The sequence below is a fragment of the Drosophila miranda genome, chromosome 4 (genome assembly GCF_003369915.1).
Source record: "Drosophila miranda strain MSH22 chromosome 4, D.miranda_PacBio2.1, whole genome shotgun sequence".
NCBI classification, from domain to species: domain Eukaryota; kingdom Metazoa; phylum Arthropoda; class Insecta; order Diptera; family Drosophilidae; genus Drosophila; species Drosophila miranda.
The window spans coordinates 29,541,796-29,560,774 of NC_046677.1; the positions used below are offsets into that span (position 1 = coordinate 29,541,796).

The following is an 18,979-nucleotide window of genomic DNA, read 5'->3' on the forward strand; positions in this document are numbered from 1 at the left end:
CGATAGAGAGAGGGAGAGGGAGAAAGGACCATCCCCAGCAATCAGGGAGATAGAAATTAACATGAACACACTGTTATGGGGGGGCTAAGGGCGGAAAACAGGAAAACAGGAAAAGCGGAAAAGAGAGAGGTGTATAGAGTGCTTGGCACGTACTCCTCCTCGTTCGTCGGTCCGCATTCTGGTCCTGGAAAGCAATCAAGCGTTCAAATCACTAGCCCCAAAAAGCCCCAAGTTTTCTTTGATGCTGCGGCAGCGGATGATCCCCCCTGCAGGACTTTATTACAAAACAAACAAGCAGCCAAGTGAGACAGGACTCATGGACACCCCCCCTCCCCCTTTTTGGCATTTAACTTATCTTTTATCTTGATTGCTGTTGACGATGACAGGGATAATGATGATGATGGCGATGTCCCTGTCCCTGTCCCACGTCCTGTGTCCTGCGTCCTGTCCTGTGATTTTAGTTTACCTGCGGATAGGATTCGTGTTTAAACAGGCGAATGCCGCTTGATTTTAATTAGCATTTGACACAGCAGCTTGACACGGAGGGGGATCCTTGACTCCTTCTGCTCCTTCTACAGCTGTTAGTCCTGTAAATACTCCTGGTCCTGCTCCTGGTCCTGCTCCTGCTTAATGAGCCATCACACAACTCGAATTGCAAATGTTCCCGTGTGCAAATAAAAATATCCTTGCGGCTGGTCCTGGCAAAACTTTACCCCCGTTACATTTCACGCTCCACAAAGTTTTGCAACACGAAAAAAATAAGTTCGACAACGAAAAAAAAAGTTTAGGGGCTTCTAAGGGTTACCGGAGTCGCGGTAGACGGGCCGCGACCCTCCGTTTCCAGATATCGAAAGCAGATCTCAAAAATTCATTAAAATTCCTCAGTCCCTTTAAAGGCACTTGGGCTGTAGTTGTGCAGATCTAACTGGAATTGTAACTGGGATAACTGACACTCTCATCCCCCCAGAAGCCCGCCAGCCCAAGGATTTGTCACAGGATGCTCTCTGCGCCGGAAAATTCAATGTGAAAACTTTGCATTTCCCCCATATCCCCGAGTGTGATATGTGTGTGGGTGTGTGGGTGGGTGGGTGTCAGGTATGGCTGGCTGGAGACTAAGCTGCCGTTAAGGCTACAGCCAGAAACAGAGCCAGAGGCAAAGCCAGTGCAGTAGCAGTTGCAGTTCCATATGTATATTGGACACCCTGCCACCTGGCACCTGGCACCTGGCACCTGGGGAGGCAGGCAGGTTGCCTACCGAAAAACTAGAGCAATAGCTGGCAATGATTCTCTAGACAAACTAACCCACATGTGGGGCCATGCCATGGATATATGTGGGCCAAACAGAAGTACACCCACAGAGCATTGTAATGCATTTACCTAGTGCTCCTCCTGCTGCTTCTCCTGCTCCTCCCCTGGAGAGGATACACAACTTTTCTACTCCCTGCTTGTCCCCCATGCAAATGCAGTGTGCACTCTCCTGTGCCTGTCCTGAATTATTTATATTATTTGCACTCTATATGCAACGGAGAGAAGCCAAGCTGGCAAAAACATTTAGCCCGAAAGAATCATGACTCTAGAACATTTCAAAATTCTGTTGGTTGGAGGGTCAAAGGTCCGAGGGTGTTGCCAGCAATTAGAAAGAGTGTCACTCGGGGACACCCTCTAAGATCTAACATTTAATACCAAAAAAAAAAATGTGAGTCATTGCCGGGACCGGGACCGGGACCACCCTTGTCCTTGTCCTTGTCCTTAACCACTGGATGAGAAGAGTGCCCGTCAATTGGTGGAATTTATGGCCGGTTACGGGTTGTTTCTCCCGCGTTGTTATAGCGCCTGGCCGATGGATGGGTGTGCGTCGCCATGATTCATAACTAAACAAGAGCCACGGACACGCCGCAGGCGACAACACCAACATCCCCGGAAACCATTTGCAGCACACGAAAAACACGAAACACCCAAAACACACGAAACACACGAAGCGTTTACAAAAGTTTCATTTGAATGAGGTTTTGTCTGGAGTTCGCCTTCTTTTTTTGGCAGGTCTACGGGGAGGGAACCATGTTTCAAGGATTTCGATTGTTTAATTTGAAAACTTTAATAAAAGCAGAGAATAGGGGAGAGAGCAATCAATTTTAGGGTAAGAACAGAACTCTAAGGTGTGACAGCTCTTTGGGGATGGGAGATAAGATAATTTTTTAGGCTCAAAAAATAATTTTAAGGAAAAAAAATTGTACGAAATTGTTTGGTAAATTTGGTAAATCTTATACTAATTTCATTAAGGGAAAAACTTTTTTCTTTTTTTTTTTCAATTTAATTTTGAATTTTTAAAGTATTTTTAATTTATGTGCTTCAAATTTTTTTTGTTTTTTTACTGTTTTTTTTTTAATTTTTTCTATTTTATTATTATTTTTGTTATTTTTTTTATTACAATTTTTTAAAATTCATTTTTGAAGTATTTTTTATTTTTTTGTTTCAATTTTGTTGTTGTTTTTTTTCTATTTTATTTTAAGGCTTCTTTTTTAATTTTTTTTTTCAACTTTATTTTTTTTAAATTTATGTGTTGCAATTTTTTTTTATTGTTTTTTTATAAATTTTTTTTTATTTATTATTATTTTTGTTATTTTTTTTAATAAAATTTTGTTTAAAATTAATTTTTTAGATATTTTTTATTTGTTTTGTTTTTTTCCATTTTTGTTACTTTGTTATTATTTTTTTTTTATATTTTTTTTTTTTTTTAAGATTGCTTTTTTGTGGAGAAACTCATTTAAAGATATATTTGTTCCACAAAGATAGTTCCTTAAGGCAGATATATCTCCTCTTGGCAACATTTGTTCCATTTTTGAGCAAAAGCCAAGCCCCCAAGAGGGATGGAATGGGCTCCTAATGACAGAAGAGCTTTTCATAATAATTCCCAATTAGGACATAATTTGTCTTCCGCAAAAACAGAGCAAAAATTGAGATCCATGACTGACAAAAATGTAAGAATAACGATGATGTAGAGGTTCATCATATCACATGTCCCTCCAGCATTAAATTCTATTTTGGGACAGGTTCCTGTCCATCCATTATTCCCGCCCAGCAGCAAAGATTTTTCCGAGCAGCTGTTGTTTCTTGCTTTTCCCGTGAATTATAGCAAAAATTTAATTATTGCATTGGCCGCTCTACTTAAGGCTCTGCTTCTGGGGAGGAGGTGGAGGAGGAGGAGCAGGAGGAGACCGACTAACATAGTTCCTTAGACGGAAGGAACGACAGGCAAAAGTTGTATGTCGAAAAGTATGCTACTAAAACAATTAGCAGGTCCTAGAGCGGGGCTATAATTAAAACAACAATGGGTGTAGCAGGAAGCAGAGAGAGAGGGGGAGGGAGAGAGAGGGCGAGAGAAAGCGCATTAGAGCATAGGAAAGAGAGAGAGAAAGCCTCCTCTCTATGGGCTGCCTTTGATTGATGATGCGAAAGCAGCTAAGCCTCTGGCTCCTTGAAGTATGCAACACATAAGCAACTTCCAAAGGCGTTGAAGGAGCCCACACTTCAGAGGGCACGAAGTGCGGAGGGGGGGGAGGAGGAGTGGGTGCATGGCAGAGTCTTTGTTTTATTTTTGACCCCCCGGGCGACGGCTACGACGGTAACAAACTATGCAGTGCCCCACAATAACAACAACAGCAACAACGACTAGAACTACAACAACAGCATTGAGAAGGAAAGTTTTCCTTTGAGCGAGAGCGAGAAGTGTGAATACCCTACTCGAAGAGGTTATTGAGGGTTTCTGAAGTACTCGATCGAAGGAAACTTTTCCCAGAGGCCCACACATGGACTACACAGAGAGCACTGCAGAGAACTACAACGAGTAGAACAAAAACCACTAGAACGAGTAATTGTTCGGTACTAGCGAGTAACGAGAATGAGTATAGCGAGTAACGAGTAGATCGAGTACTATGAGTGAAGAGTATAACGAGTACAATGAGTAACGGGTCCTGACCAGTAGCGTGTACAATCAGTACCACTACAACGAGTAGTCAGAGCAATGAATATAGCGAGTAACGAGTACAATGAGTAACAAGTTCAACGAGAGCAATGATTAACGAGTTGAACGAGTACAATGAGTAACGAAAAGAATGAGTGCAACGAGTAACGAGTTGAACAAGTACAATGAGTAACGAGTATGACGAGCACTACGATTAAAGAGTAAAAAGAGCAACGATTACAACGAGTAAGGAGCACAACGAGTGATCACTTTGTCAATCAGAGTAATTACCATTACGCTACTAAGGAGTAACGAGTAACGCGTACAATGGGTACTACTACAACGAGTAATCAGTTGTCAATTAGATTAATAGTCCTTACGGTGCTAACGAGTAACAAACACAAAGAGTAAAACGAGTAACGAGTTCATCCAGCAGCCAAACGCGTGCCACTACAACGTGTAATCAATACTAACGAGTAACTAGTAACGAGTAGCTTACGAGCGAGAGTTAACGTTGAATGGTGTCCATAATGATCCATATTAACCTTCTGTACACCCCATGGCTGCATGGCTGGATGGCTGGCTGTATGGTAAGGGTATTCTTGAGAGGTAGCCATGCAAATGTGTGTTATTATATACGTAGTTCGTCCACATGCCTGCCGCACTCGCCTCTCCACTTTCTGGCAAAAAGGAAAAGAAAATGTTTAAGGAAATTGCAGCAAATATTTTGCTTGTTAAGTGAAACCCAGTTTGGCGAAACGTTTTCTCAGCAATTTCTTCAGGCATTTCGACAAAGTCTTGGTCTTGGTCTCCGTCTTGGTCTTGGTCCTCCATATCCCTGGTTGTTGGATCCCCGCCTTCTTCTGTGGCACCCCTTCCACTATTTGATGCATTTTGCATAAGCGTTGGGCAAATGCCTTTGCTGCTTTTATGCAAATTTCTAGCATTTTCCATGTCGTTACATTCTTCTTCCTTGTGTTTTCCATTCTGCCATTCGAGCGAGTACATGCACTCGGTACGAGTATGTGGCTTTTTCCCTGGCATGCAATTAAAACTAAATTAGTAGGCCTCTGGGCCACAGCCATACGGAATCGTTGCGAATTTTCTCGGTCTACTAATTGAATTATTCAGCTGCAAGTCGCCAAGGTTTTCCCTGGCCATTTTCCGCTACTTTTTTGGGGGCGGGGAGGGGAGGCTGTTCTCAAACAAACTGGAAAATGAAGCGTAATCAAAACAAAGGCCTTCAACGCTGGCAAACCCTTTTTTTTAGGTGTTGAACATCACCGCAGGGCCCACAACCGCAGCAGCCAACTTTTGGTCCTGTCGTGGTCTCGATACCGAAGGCAGGTCCTTGTGCCTGGTCAGCAAAGATATGCACAAACAAGAACCCACCCAAAAACGAAAAAAAAACTGTGTCCACGGTTGAGCAACTTTCGCCCCGTCCATGGAAGGGTGCCACAACCCGACATGCGACATTTAACCCTCGAATTGTGCAGCGGCGAGACGACACATTGAACGGTTTTCATACTCTTCAGGGACGAGGGGTTAATGCAATTTGTAGAGCGGTTTGTTGGACACGAAAAGGAGGAGGGTAGGCGATCAACTGGAGAGGGCTTTGATGGTCTTAAGGGGAGCCTCTGGAGAGCATCTCCTGGTGTTTCTTTTCGAGAAGGAATCTATGAAAGAGAGGTGACTCTTATACCTAGATTTGGGCTGAAAGATTCATTAGTATGGGGGTCTTCCAGTCATAAAACTCTCCTTAAATATTGCCTCTAAAGTGTATCTTCTGGTCACCTCGGGGCACCTTCTCCCACAGAAGACTTCCCATTCCATAATTCCCTTTTTTTTCCCCCTCCTTGCGTTGCATGTTGATTTTTCGACTGCCATAACTCCCCCGCCCCCCGTCCAGCCCATGCCAACATTCACTTTAATGTTTTTTATTTTCATTTTCGTTGTTGAAATAACATTGACATGCCGTCTTGCTGGTTGACCCCTCCTCTGTCCTCTGTCCACAGGCCACCCCTCAAGTGAGGGTGGAAGCAGCAGGACATGCAACACGTCTGCTGGTCCCTGGCCCCCGATTCCCCCCTCTCTCACGAATGCCTTTCTCCGAAATTTCGGAATTCGATTTCCAGCTTGCAACATCGTTGATTGTTGTTGTTGTTATTGCGGGATGACATGCAACTTTTGCCTCGAGCTGTTTGCCATTTGATGTTGTTGTCGCTGCTGTTGCCATTGCCATTGCCTCTACCATTGTTGTTGTTGTTGTTGCTGCTGTCGTATTGTCGTGTTGCAATCAACAACAAACTGGCAGAGCAACAAATGTTCTCGGCGGTGGCGTTTTATTAAATAACGTTTCAATATTCCAACATTTTCTGACATATCAATTTTCACGCGAAATGCCCAGCAAAAGATACAACCAAAATACACTCAGATACGCAGATACATAGAAGGAAAAGGGGCACACGGGAAGCGACATTTAGATACTAAAAGAATCCCTAGTAATCCTTCCTGTATCTTTGAAATTGTTCACGATTTGTGGGAGCGGAAGGTTAAGACAAATTTGCATAAATATTATGTTTTATCCCTTTATTTCGATCAGTGTATATGATTTATAGATTCCTGCTGCGATATGTGTAAACTTTTGCATCTTCTTCCGCTTACTTTTTGCTCTCAGTGTGCCTCTGTGTGTGTGTGTGTGTGTGTGTGTGGGCGACGGAAAATTGTTTAGATATGGGCATGAAAATTGAAATTTATGTCTTTTGCCATTGACAGATTTGCTGGCGGCAAACACTCGACAACTCGAGAGCTCCAGAGTTTTGCGGTTAGCAAATAAAGATTGCGGTGCAGCGAGCACTTGGCACCCGCAGGGGGCGGTGGGGAGCAGTGGGTGTGAACCATTGAAAGAAACTTTCGTTTAATGGATTTTCCCGATGCTAGAGGCGGGAAAATATATAAATAAACAATTGAATTCGAAGCAAATGGCGATGGCAATAGTTTTTCATTTGTACCACGTTTAAGAAGTGAAAATATCAGAGGAATTTAAGCAGGGAGGAGGTATTGAAAGCAGCCATGGAACATCTCCTGAACGGGGAAACAGAGCTGTAATCAGCAAAGGGAGCAATGGAGAGGGAAGCTAACGAAAAAAGGAGTGTGTAAGCAGTTCTCTGTTTCCCCAAGCAAAAAACTACCAATTTTCCCCATTTTCATAATACCATATATAAGAATGGAATCTAATATCGAAAAACCTCGTGTAACGATGTTTTATGGTTAAACAGACGAAGGAATACAACAAGATAACGAATATGCGCGTGTGAGCACGTCGCAATGGCGTGTATTTCAATCAGAAGAGGCTATATGGGCAAATTTTTCACATTCCGCTCATCCGAAAGTGCTGATTGTTGCTATGGACAAAGAATATCTTAATCACAAGAGGCTTTAATGCCAAATACTGTATATACCACTCATCCGAAGGTGCTGATTGTTGCTATGGGCAAAGATATCACGACTTTCTCATGCGCTCAACTCCAAACCTGAGTCAGATGTTTCCAAAACCCACCAAAAACCAAACGGCTTACTCATTGGCTTGGATCCAGCTGTAAACCTGTTTCTGAAGGACATTTACAAATTAAATTCCTGCTTCCAAATGACATTCCACATAGATTCTTGAATTTTGCCTTTGATTTTCCCTAAGATCCAAGCAGTGCACGCCTCCCTTGCTGCACTGCTTCACTGACACCGCCAGATAACTTTATTTTGTGCAGAAACTGCTTCACTGAGCAGCGATCACTGCCAAAGAACTAACGGAATTGACAGACAAAGAAAATGCAATGCTGTGCATTCGAATAGAAGCAATAAGCAGGGCTGAAGGAGGCACCCCGCCCCTCCGCAAAGAGCAGCCGCAACTTAAGGCCACATTTTCTTAATAATGTTTTAAACAAAAGAGTATGCTAATCTCCGGGCTTATCTAGCCCATGAGCCCGGTCCTGTCAGGTGTACAGCCACCGCCCCCTTTTCCACCCAACTAATTTCCCAACGTTTGCATTATGCAAAAGAAAACAAAACAAAAAGTAGGGGCAAAATAACAGAGAGAAAAAAAGAAAAATACTTAACTGCTATGCTACCAGAGTGGAGTCCTTTGCCGCATATGCAAATCTAAACAAATTAATTCCAAACTGAATCCTTTGAGCAGCCCCCCACGAGCCCCCCCTCTGCCACCCCCCAATGCAAGCTGCAACTTCATTTGCAACGTCAACGGCAGTGCGCATTAACATTGTTTTCATTTGGCCAACGAGCGTTTCTCGTTTTACCCCATTTTCTTGTGCATTTCCACACAAACCGCTGACGATGATGATGTCGACGACTGACGCAGCGGAAAACGGAAAAGCCCCGCATCAGGCAGCTCCCACAGTGCCCCCACCTCGTCGAATCCTTTTGCAATTTTTATATTTCACATTTCTTTCAACGCTCTGTATCCCCTCTCTCTCTCTCCACTCTTTGGCAGGTTCACATCCGCCGCGAATAGTGGAGCATCCCATAGATACGACAGTGCCACGACACGAGCCAGCGACGCTTAATTGCAAAGCCGAGGGCAGCCCCACGCCCACCATACAGTGGTACAAGGACGGGGTGCCGCTGAAGATACTGCCGGGCTCCCATCGCATCACCCTGCCAGCTGGCGGATTGTTTTTCCTCAAGGTAAGCGGTAAATGGGGGAGGCATAAAAATGAGAAATTATTTAAAGGAGTCCACAAGGAGTCGACTTGGGGAGTGCCTTGCAAAAAAACAAATAAATAAATAACAAAAGAAATTCTAAAAAAAATTATATCACTGATTATTGTATTTTTTAATGCATTAAAATAATATTTTAAAAATCTTCCAAGCTCTTGAACTTTCTGGCTTGCACTTTTCCTTTAACTCTCCCTGGCTCTCCTCTCCTTTCATCTCCCCCTCCTTCTCACACTCTTTTATTTGCATGCATAATTATTATTTCTGCTCCACGCTTTCATTCATAATGAAAGAGATGGCAGAAGGCTCTGCTGCTGCCTGCGAGAATGATAGTAAGAGACAGACAGACAGACGGACGGACGGACAGCGCGAAGGAGAGTGAGAGCGAACATTTTGCTGCGCCATCTGTTGAGTGATGAACAAACTAATTGCTTTCATTTTTTATTTTTTACACTCTCCCCACGGCTTGCACTCCTTTTCCGTAAAATCTTTACTCTTCTTTTGATTCGCCATTCCTCTTCGCTGCTTTCCCTCTCCCACATATTATTTGGAAATATTTTTGCAAAAATAACTGTTCACTCGAGGTGGTGGCTGGCTGCCTGCCGTCGGCGGTGGGCAACAACTTCATTAACGAAAGGTAAACATACATTAAGCAAAAAGATGAGACAGAAGCCAGCCAGTGAGAGAGAGAGAGAGAGAGGGGGGGGGGGGGTGTTAGAGAGAGTACGAGAGCGTAAAGAGCAAATGTCAGACAGACAGACAAATAAAGACATAACGGAAGTTGGCATCCAGAGCGGGAGAGGGAGAGGCTGGGCTGGGCAGTGCTGTCGACGTCGACGTCAGCAGCGGCAAAAGTCAGCCGTCGCCGTCGTCGCTGATGAGCTGCGAGCGAGAGGGATAGACAGATGGACTGAAAGAGAGTGTGCTCTAAGATAAATTTGTAAGGTGCGTATCAAAAGCATACGACACTGGGAATATTTTACCTGTCAATCCAAGCCTCAGGCGAGATTTTTCGCGATTTTCCTAACCTCAATTTTGATCCTCGAATTTTCGAAATTTTATAGCCTCCATATACCCTAAGGGTTTACCCCCAATAAGCCCCAAAATTGGTATTAATTAGTGTCTGGAACCCTTCACAATATCCTGATCCCTACATCTATATATTTCAAGGCTTCAAAGCTCTCAAGCGGCCCGTTGGTCTAGAAGAATGATGCTCGCTTCGGGTGCGAGAGGTCCCGGGTTCAACTCCCGGACGGGCCCAAAACTCTTTTTTTTCCTTCTCTCTTTTTTCCTCTACTTTTGCCAGGCACCTTATGAGCGACTGCCTGGCCCGTGCCGTGGCTTTCGAGCAGAGCACTCAGCAAATTTACGACGCAAAAAGCCAACGAGAGCCGCGCGTTGATTATGCTGATGATGCAGTCGGAATCGCAGTCTCAATTGGGCGACTGCTGCTGGTGGGGGGGTGGCGCACGGATGGAAAGCGGTGGGGGAGGGGTGGCACTCTGTCGGCTTTGCGGGGGCGACTCGGAGCTTGCCACTTTTCACACTCGATCTGCTGGCTTTGCCGGTTGGTGTCTGCTCTGTGCTTATGCATTTGCGTCTGGATGTGCCCTAGAATAAAGGATATTTGGATTTTTAGATGGGGTATGCCAAGGACTCTAAGGACTTTTGGACTCTATGGAGTATAGAAATATTAGCCTGATCAACCTGGATTACGTATAATAGTATTTTTTTGATGTTTTCAGACCTTTTTTGTGGAAAAGTCAGAAAAAACTCCTTCCAAATCCCAAGACTATATAGTGGAAATCATCCAAAATATCCTTCTCCAAGGGCACCAAAGAGTTCGTCTCCCCCCCGTTCTTAGTAGTCCTCCAGTCTCGTTTGTGTGTTTGCCGAATGCCAGTGTATTTGTTTATCACTTAAGTGCAGAAAAGGATTTCAGCATTTTCCTCCAGCTGCTGCTCCTTCTGCCGCTGGCATTTTCCGACTTTCCGTTTCCGCTGCCGACGCGCAAAATGTTTCCATCTATTTTTTTATGGCTCTCTTCTAACGACTTTTAAATGAATTAATCCCCCACCTCCCGCCCGGCTTCCACTATGCATCCTTTCAGCGTGTGGGGGTTGCACCCCCATGGCAGGGGGTTCGCTTTGAATGGGTCTCACGGAGTGGGGGATATGTGTAGATATTTCTTCGGGAATATACATATACTTTTCTTTTATGAACTGCTTAGAAATTCTTGACCTAACGGAATAAACATAAACTTGTGTGCTCCACACAAAATGTGGCTCCAACGCAAACAAACAAAGAAGGAGATATATTGCACATCATTTCATTGCTCCCCCAGCGGCATAATTTAAATTCTAGTTCCGGCAGCCCCACACTCTCTGTAACCCTCGCAGACAATTCATCTTACTTATAAGTGGTGCCCCACCACCCCCCATCCACTCCACTCCCCACCAGAGTCCACTCCACATTATTACTAGAACGAAGACGAAAAAACTCCAGAGCCTAAAACACTATTTTTCAGGAAAAACCTCTTTAATAGGGGGGAGGAAATGGGGTGCCTCTTTAATGAAAAACAGAGAAAAGTTTTTCTCGTTTTGGGGCTTTAAGTGCCGAAGGGGGTCGGCAGGGGGTGGTGAGCCAGAAAGCACAAGCCAAATGGGGAATATGCAATAAAATACAAAACATGTACAGGGCTACATGTGTGTGGGTGTGTGTGTGGGGGTGTGTGTAGAAGCTTCGGGTAGAAAAAAAGGAGCGCCAAGAGTGAAGTACGAGCGAAAAGTGACATGGAGGAAGGAAGAAGAGCAGAAGAAGGAAGAGCAAAGGAGGAGAGCCATGGGAAGACAGACAATAATTTACGTAACTGCACGACAGACGGACGGACGGACGGACAGAAGCGTCGAAAGGAGTTTGAGAGGAGGCGGAAGCGCTCAAGAGAGAGATGGCAAGAAAGTAAGACTCCCACACACGCACACACATGCATGATTTGTAACTGTTTCTGTATCTGTGTGCACACATCATCTGGCGGTAGGGACAAAGCACTCGCAAGTGGAGCCTGGAGCTGGAGATGGCCGCGTGAGGGAGTGCCAAACGGAAGATCTACATAAATATGCGGCAGGACACGCATGTTGCTCATCGCCAGAAGATATTCCTTTTGGCGTCCTTGACTAAAGTTACCCAAAGGCAAATGCTCCCCCCTCCCTTTCCACGTGCACCCTTAATGTTTATTTAAATGTCTGCCACATTTGGCAATAGTTTAGCCCCAAATGCCACCCCCGAACCACCCCCCAACGAAGAACTTTAAAAAGGCAATCAACCGGAGCTGCGAAAATAAATCAAAGGACCCAGGGGCGGCGGGTTTTCGGGGGGAGGTGTGGCCCCCGAGGGCGGCTTAATTAAAAACCAGTCGAGGCTCAAAAGTTAACGGCTTTCCGTAGCGGCAATAACTTCACGAACTGCACTGTACAGAGCACACAATGAGCACATTTTAATGAGTTTACAAACGCTCGACACATTCGCGTTTCCATAAAGAAACATGCAGCATGCCCCGTGCCCCATGCCCCATGAATGAATAAACATAGAATGGAATGGAATGTGGCGGCTTAAGCAGAGTTGAGTGGCATCGTGGGAGTGTCTGTGGGGGCGTAGGGCTAACGCTGCGTATGAGTTATGTTTTTATGGCCGAGGCGACAATTTTTACTTGGGTTTTTCTTCGTCTCTAGGCTCCGGGCTGTTTATTAACTTGAGGTGTGGGCCGGGGGGCAGGCTCTCGAGCTGCGCTTAATGAATGTGGGGGTGGGGTAGGGCCTGTGGCTGATTGGATTAGTGAACGGATAAGGGGCAGCCGTCAGGCAGGAGGCAGTAAAGCAGGTTTTTTAATGAGCAGATTAACAGGAAAGTGGGTGGAAGGAAGAAAATAAAACAGAGAAGGAAGGAAGACATTAAGGAGGGAGCTGTTGTGACGGGGAATTAAATGTAACAGAAAATGTTGTGCTTTTGGGTACACGTTCTTTCAAAGGTGATCGATTCTATTGTCCCAAGCTGTTTTCCAACAGATTCTAAATCAAAGGCAGCGAAGCTTTTGAAAGCCTCGAAGTCCGCGCTGTCTCTTTTGCACAAATTCGAGAAGCTTCAGGGCCTGCATCGTGTGCACACATACAATCAAAGCTCAGTCGTCGGCTGCCGCTTGACGAAGAAGAAAGAGCAGTGGCTTTCGAGCGCTCTCTTGTGGCTTTTCGGAATTCGATCTCGAAGCTTAGCCTAGACGATGGCAAAGCGTGGGAGCGAGAGCTTTTCATTGCTCTCCCGCTGTGCCCTGGCCGAACTTCCACTAGACTTCATAGAACACAAACCTCTCTGTTCCGCCACCTGCTGATCTCATCACCGATTTCACGGACACACTCCATTAGCAGCACATTACACCAAATCCTATATAAAAACCTTCTTCCTTCCAGTCCAAGCCCACAGTCCCACCATCGTCACCGCATAGCCCTAACTATGGACTCGACGGTTGCCCTCCAGGTCTGAGCTCTCCTGAGAGGTGTGACGTCCTACTGCTGCCATCCCCTCAGAGGGTGCTGTGGGGATGGATCACGTGGTAGTGGGACTTCTTGGGCTGATGACAGATGGAATATCGCCCTCGCACCCGATTGTATTGTGGTAAAGGCCCATGTAATACTCCCGGAGGGCGGGGAAGAAGGACAGGAAGGATCCTTCTACTTCTAACGATCATCAGCGCTAAATAAAACAGAAACTTCGCATTTGATCTAAGCTTTTCTTTGAGGGAAACAAGGTTTTAAAGATTTCTAGTTTGTTTTTTCCAAAACAAAGTAATTTCACGGCCAACACGCATTAGAAGCATAGCATATCGAATTAGATAATCTACCACAAGACTGTGTTCCAGACGATATAAATGGATACAAATGTATATAAAATATGGTAAATGAAGCGGAAGATCTGGAAGTCTTGTTCCTTCCAAAGAAGTTTCTATTGATATTATGGAAAAACATATGTGTGCTCTTTCGACCTTTAATGAGGCCTATGCTGGGCAATGCCTCTGATATCATAGACAGACGATAATGGAACAAACTACAAGAAAAGACAATATATAGTCTTGTATAGTCTTTGGTTAAACTGTTCCTCCTCGGGGTATTCCCCTGAATTCCCTTTCGTTCGCACAAGATTTTCAGTCAATAAAAAACTTTAAAATCGATTTCCTTAACCATTTCCCCCAAATCTAAAGAGTAAAATGTGCCTATCCTGTTGCTTTTGCCACCTGTTTTGCTTTTCCAAACGAAAGGAAAAGTGTTTCCCCTCCCATTACCACCATTAACCCCCCCCCCCCCCCCCCCCCCCCCCCCCCCCCCCCCCCCCCCCCTTGGCTGTCTGTAGATTTGCCTAATTCCATTTCTCGTTTCAGACTCGTTTTCGGGCTCAATTAAAACCATTTACACGTCACATTCTACACAAGCTTTAAAATTTAAACCAAATTATAAAACACTCAGGAGTTAGACAGAGGGCGAGAGAGAGGGGGAGAGAGCGGCAGTGGTGTCATCTCTTTCTGGCACACGCACAAGACAATTACGAAATGTTACAACATGAAAACGGGAATGGCTCCCAAATGAAATGTTGGAAAATTTATGGGTATTTTAAATTAAAACGGAAGCGTGTTTTCCACGACACAGAGAGAGGGGCAGAGAGAGGGGCATTGCACACACAGATACAGCCAATATATTTTATAGCTTTCCTCTTCTGTCTCTTCCTGCTCTCCTTCTGCTCCTCCTTTCAGAGTTTTGTCCCCCCTTTTAAGAGTGCACGTAGCACACGGCAAATATTTTGGTATACTCTTGGCCAGGTTTGGCGTGGAGTGTATTATGATTTTTGAACAGATTTTGGGCAAAGAAAATTATAACAGAATCCATATATAGTTTCCACAGAGAAAGGCACACATTTACAGCTACCTTTTCCTTCGGCTCTTCCTCCCCCTTGTTCTTGGACGGCGGCAACAAAAGAAAATCCTCTGAGCGCAACCAATTCGCAGCGATTTTCCCGGGCTCAAGTCATTAAAGATATAAATAAATTTATGTGACTTTTGGCCATGTTTTCCCCAGCCCCCACCCCCTCACTCCACATTCTTTTTTGGGGCTCCCTTCTTTGGGGGATTTTCCCTTTTTTAGGAGCAAGGAAGTCTCGCGAAAAACGAAATTAAATTTTCAGCAACAACAGGGCAAAGGGAGGGGGGTGTGTGGGGGGACAGAGGACTTAGTCTGGTACTCGTGTTTTACAGACAGACAATCGTGTATAGGAAGTACTGTATATATACCTTTTTCTTTATGGAAATACAGTGCGTTTCGGGATGCCACAAGGCCACACACTTCTGCCACGCACTGTACCAGTATATTTTCGTAGCTTCATTTCATTTTTGTCCGCTCAACGGTTGCCATTGCAACGAATTTTGTTTTAATTTTATTTGATATTCCTGTCTTTCGTGCCCCAAAAGGATAGTCGGAATGGGATTGCCCTGGGCCGAGGCTTTAGCTCTGCTTCTCTTCGCGTTTTAGTAATTCATTTCAATTTTTAATGGCAATCCCTACCCCGTGCCTAGCTAATGAGCTTAGGCTTTGGTTTACCTTTCCCATCCGCAGACCAGCGACCAGCGACCAGGGACCTGGGACCACATTGCGTATGCTTGATATTACAGATGGAAAATGAATGAATAAAGAGGGAAAAATGGGTCAGTGGGAATGGGCTAGGTCGTGTTCGAGGTTTAATTCTGTTTTTAAAAGTTGTCAAAGCTTAGAAAATGCGAACAAAAGTAGCGGCCGAAAGTCAGTTTAAACTTGGACTTTAATTTAGGTTTAGGAAAATATATGATGGCTAGGGAAGGAGGGTATTTCGTGGAGCGAAAGCTAGTAAAAGAGGAGAATCGAGTGGCTAACCAGACAGTGCTTTGTAGGCATTGATCTCTGGGCAGGGCCTAAGAGAAAGGTCTAGACTTTTGAGAGTTGAGTAGTCCAAGCCCAAGCCCTATATATGATCTAAAAATTTACCTTAAGGAGGTGCAATTTTGTGTTCTATTAAGCGTATTCCAGGAATAAGCTAGACCCAAGGAAAGGCTGCATCGTGTGGCGATGTGTTATTTTGGATCTATATTATATATATATATATTTCGCCACCTGTGTTTTATTGTGGTTCTTTTTAAAGGGCTTACAGATTTCCGCTCACACCCAAAAAGGGTCAAAAATTCTCCCTTTCTCCATTTTCCTCACTTAAATTCAGAGATCAGGCCCGCAAATGCCTTCCTGTTTGAATAATCCCTCTTTTAACCCCCCTATCCCCGGGTATACCTTTAAGAAAAACACAATTAAAGTTCCATTTCCTTTCTGTGGTAGCTTTTAGCGCAGTTGTCGGGCAAAATAGTTGATTAATCAGCAGTACAAAGGCTGAAATCTCATACGTATATGTTTCCGTGTTGCTATTGCTTTGTGTCGTGTAATCCTGTTGCCTTTGAGCGTGTTTTGGGGGGGGAACCCCGCTCTGTCACATATGAAGTATGACAATCGAGACGCCTGAAGCTCGTGGCAACTTATTTGTTTTATAAAGCGCACCCGCGGCTCTCATCTGCTCTCTCTGTGCGAGTGCGAGTGTGTATACAGCTGAGGAAGGAAGATTAAATGAAAGAATAATACAGCTGAAGAACCCTTTTGTCATCTTCACTTAGCGCAACACTTAATTTCACTTGAAGGAGTAGCAGAAGGAGGCGCAGGAGGAGGCCCAGGAGGAGGCATCTTCGAGCAGAAGTTGTGTAAATTGTGCGAACTTTGTTGCTTTTTTCACTCCTCTCCTGCAGGCAACAGATAAATATGGTACACACACACACACACAAACAGCTACAGCTACAGCACACACACACAGATACACACTTAGTTTGACATTTAATTTTAAGCGCATGTTGGGGAATTCTTTTGTGCTCCAAAAAACAAATAAACAAACACAGCAGACAACAAACACCAAAAAGGGGAGGCCAAAAGGAAGGAGAGAGAGAGAGAAATACGAGTGAAAGAGGGATGGTTAGAGGTGTGGGCGGCGAGATAGCTGAAGGAACGAAGGCAGCAGGACATGTAGTAACTATAAAGTTGCTCAAGAGACATTTTATGATTTGAGGAGCACTCGAAGGCAGACCAGAGGCAGAGGCAGGCAGGCAGGCAGGCAGCAGACGCGCCACAGACAACAGATTGCCGACTGTTTTATGGCCTGAAAAAGTCACGGGTGGGGCAAGCAGTGGGCAAGGGGGCAAGGGGAGGGAGAGTACTCGAGGCAGAAGAAAGATGGCAGCAAACCAACGTCTTGGGGTGCAGTTCTCTCAAAGATTTCACTGTATTTTCAAGTTATTTTCTGTTTGCCATTTGTGGAATTACAAATATGAAGGGATTTTCTCGAAGAAAAATAAACAGAGTGAAAACCGAATAGGGGGTACACTTTTGCGGATTGAGGAGGGGAATGATTAAGGGGAAGTGCATGAGTAAATTATATACAAGAATTATAACTGAAAAAATTCAGAGAATCAAGTGAATAAAGGCATTTCTATTGCAGAAAGTCATGGAAAATATTAATAATATTGTTTAAAATATTAAAAGAATAAATAATATAGTAAATATGTATATTATACATTTGATTCATTCACAAAAACATGAATTAATTTATCCGACAAAATTCCATTAATTTCCTTTGAAAATCGCGATGAAAAAGCTCTGAAAACATGAGCAAAAAAAAGTTACTGCTGTCCCAACACTTACGTTCGACACTGTGTGCTGTAATAGAAAAAACAATACCAGAAAAATACACTTACGTGTCCTAAGCCCATAATACACCTATACATCTGTACATCTATGTATAAATCCCCATCCAAATCCACTTCCCATTATTTCCGATACAAAAACAAACCGTACAACATTTTAAGTATGCCTCGAATAAAGCAACCCAATCCACAAGCCATCCATTTACTCAAGTACATCCCATCTCTTGCTCATTTCAATTATAATTACTCACATCTCGCCTTACCCCCCACCCCAACCCCGCTTTTGGGGCTCCAAAGGAAAACTCTTTCCTTCGCCGTCTTGAAACCATTCTCATGCCTTGCTTTTTCTTCATCTTTTTCGCAGGTTGTCAATTCGCGTCGCGAAACAGATGCCGGCGTCTATTGGTGTGAGGCAAAGAACGAATTGGGCGTGGCACGGAGCCGGAATGCCACATTGCAAGTGGCGGGTAAGTCAACTCCCCTCCCCCTTCCCCTCTAGAGACGGAGTCGGAGTCGGAGTCTCCTTCGCATAGAGCGTGTGGTGTGCGTTTTTAATATTCTAAATTGATGTTGATTTTTGCCCCTTGTCGTTGTCCGCCCGCCCCTGTGTGGATGGGGATTTGACAGTGTTAGCGCTGGCCTTTTTTGCTTTTTGCTTTTGGCCCCCAGACCCCGCCCACTTAACTAACTAGCTGTGGAGCTTCGGATCTGTGGACCTGCTGCTTGCTGCTGCGTTTACAAGTTTTCCGCTCGAACGCACCCACTTGTCTTGTCAGAGTACTCCCCTCCTCCCTCCCACCCACCACCCCTCTCTCGCTTTCCAATAGAGTGTGTTCCTGCCTCCATTAACCCGTTTTTCGTTTCAGACTTTCTTTTTTTCGGTTCGGTCTTTCTTTTTTTTTTGCTTTTCTATTTTTGACTTTTGAATCCTTTTTAGTCGAGCTGATGGCCCGGGCTCCCTCCTCTTGACTCCCCTTCGATTTGGAAGGATTGAGCGTTAGATGATGCTTGATGTGTGTTCGATTTATTGGGCCCATACATGAATGACCTATACAGTGGTTGGGAATTTATGTGCCTTGGGGCAGGTTGGAGCGGAATTTTAATGGGTTCTGTGTCGGTGTCTGTGCTGCCTGCTAGGGGGAGAATGTGGGGCATAGAACGATAGGGATTTTAGAGATTTTTCAATTTATATTTAATTTATCAAAATTACATAGAAAAAATACCAGAAAATTCCATACAATTAAATAGAGAAAATACTAGAAATATAATAATAAATGTAAAAATACCAGAAACCGCTAAAAAAAATAAAACAAAATTATAGAAAAATACCAATAAAAATAATAGAAAACTAGAAAAAATAGTATAAATATATCTGTAAAAATACTAGAAAAACGTTAGAAAATTAACTAGATAAATATTAGTAAAAATTATAGAAAAATGCTAGAAAATTAACTAGAAAACTTATAGAAAATTATCTAGAAAAATAC

The 18,979-nt window shown here is 44.1% G+C and overlaps 1 protein-coding gene and 1 non-coding gene across 3 annotated transcripts in view; both read left to right on the plus strand.

The window, feature by feature from the left end:
• Nucleotides 1–18,979, plus strand: part of LOC108164013 (roundabout homolog 2) — a 52,556-nt gene that overhangs the window by 14,784 nt on the left and 18,793 nt on the right. For both annotated transcript variants that reach the window (XM_017299588.2, XM_017299589.2), the window contains exons 2-3: nt 8,466–8,659; nt 17,857–17,959. In XM_017299588.2, the coding sequence (XP_017155077.1) occupies nt 8,466–8,659; nt 17,857–17,959 (297 nt within the window). The remainder of the gene's footprint in view (nt 1–8,465; nt 8,660–17,856; nt 17,960–18,979) is intronic.
• Nucleotides 9,878–9,949, plus strand: Trnap-cgg. Its single transcript has one exon. It is a non-coding gene; the product is annotated as a tRNA-Pro (tRNA).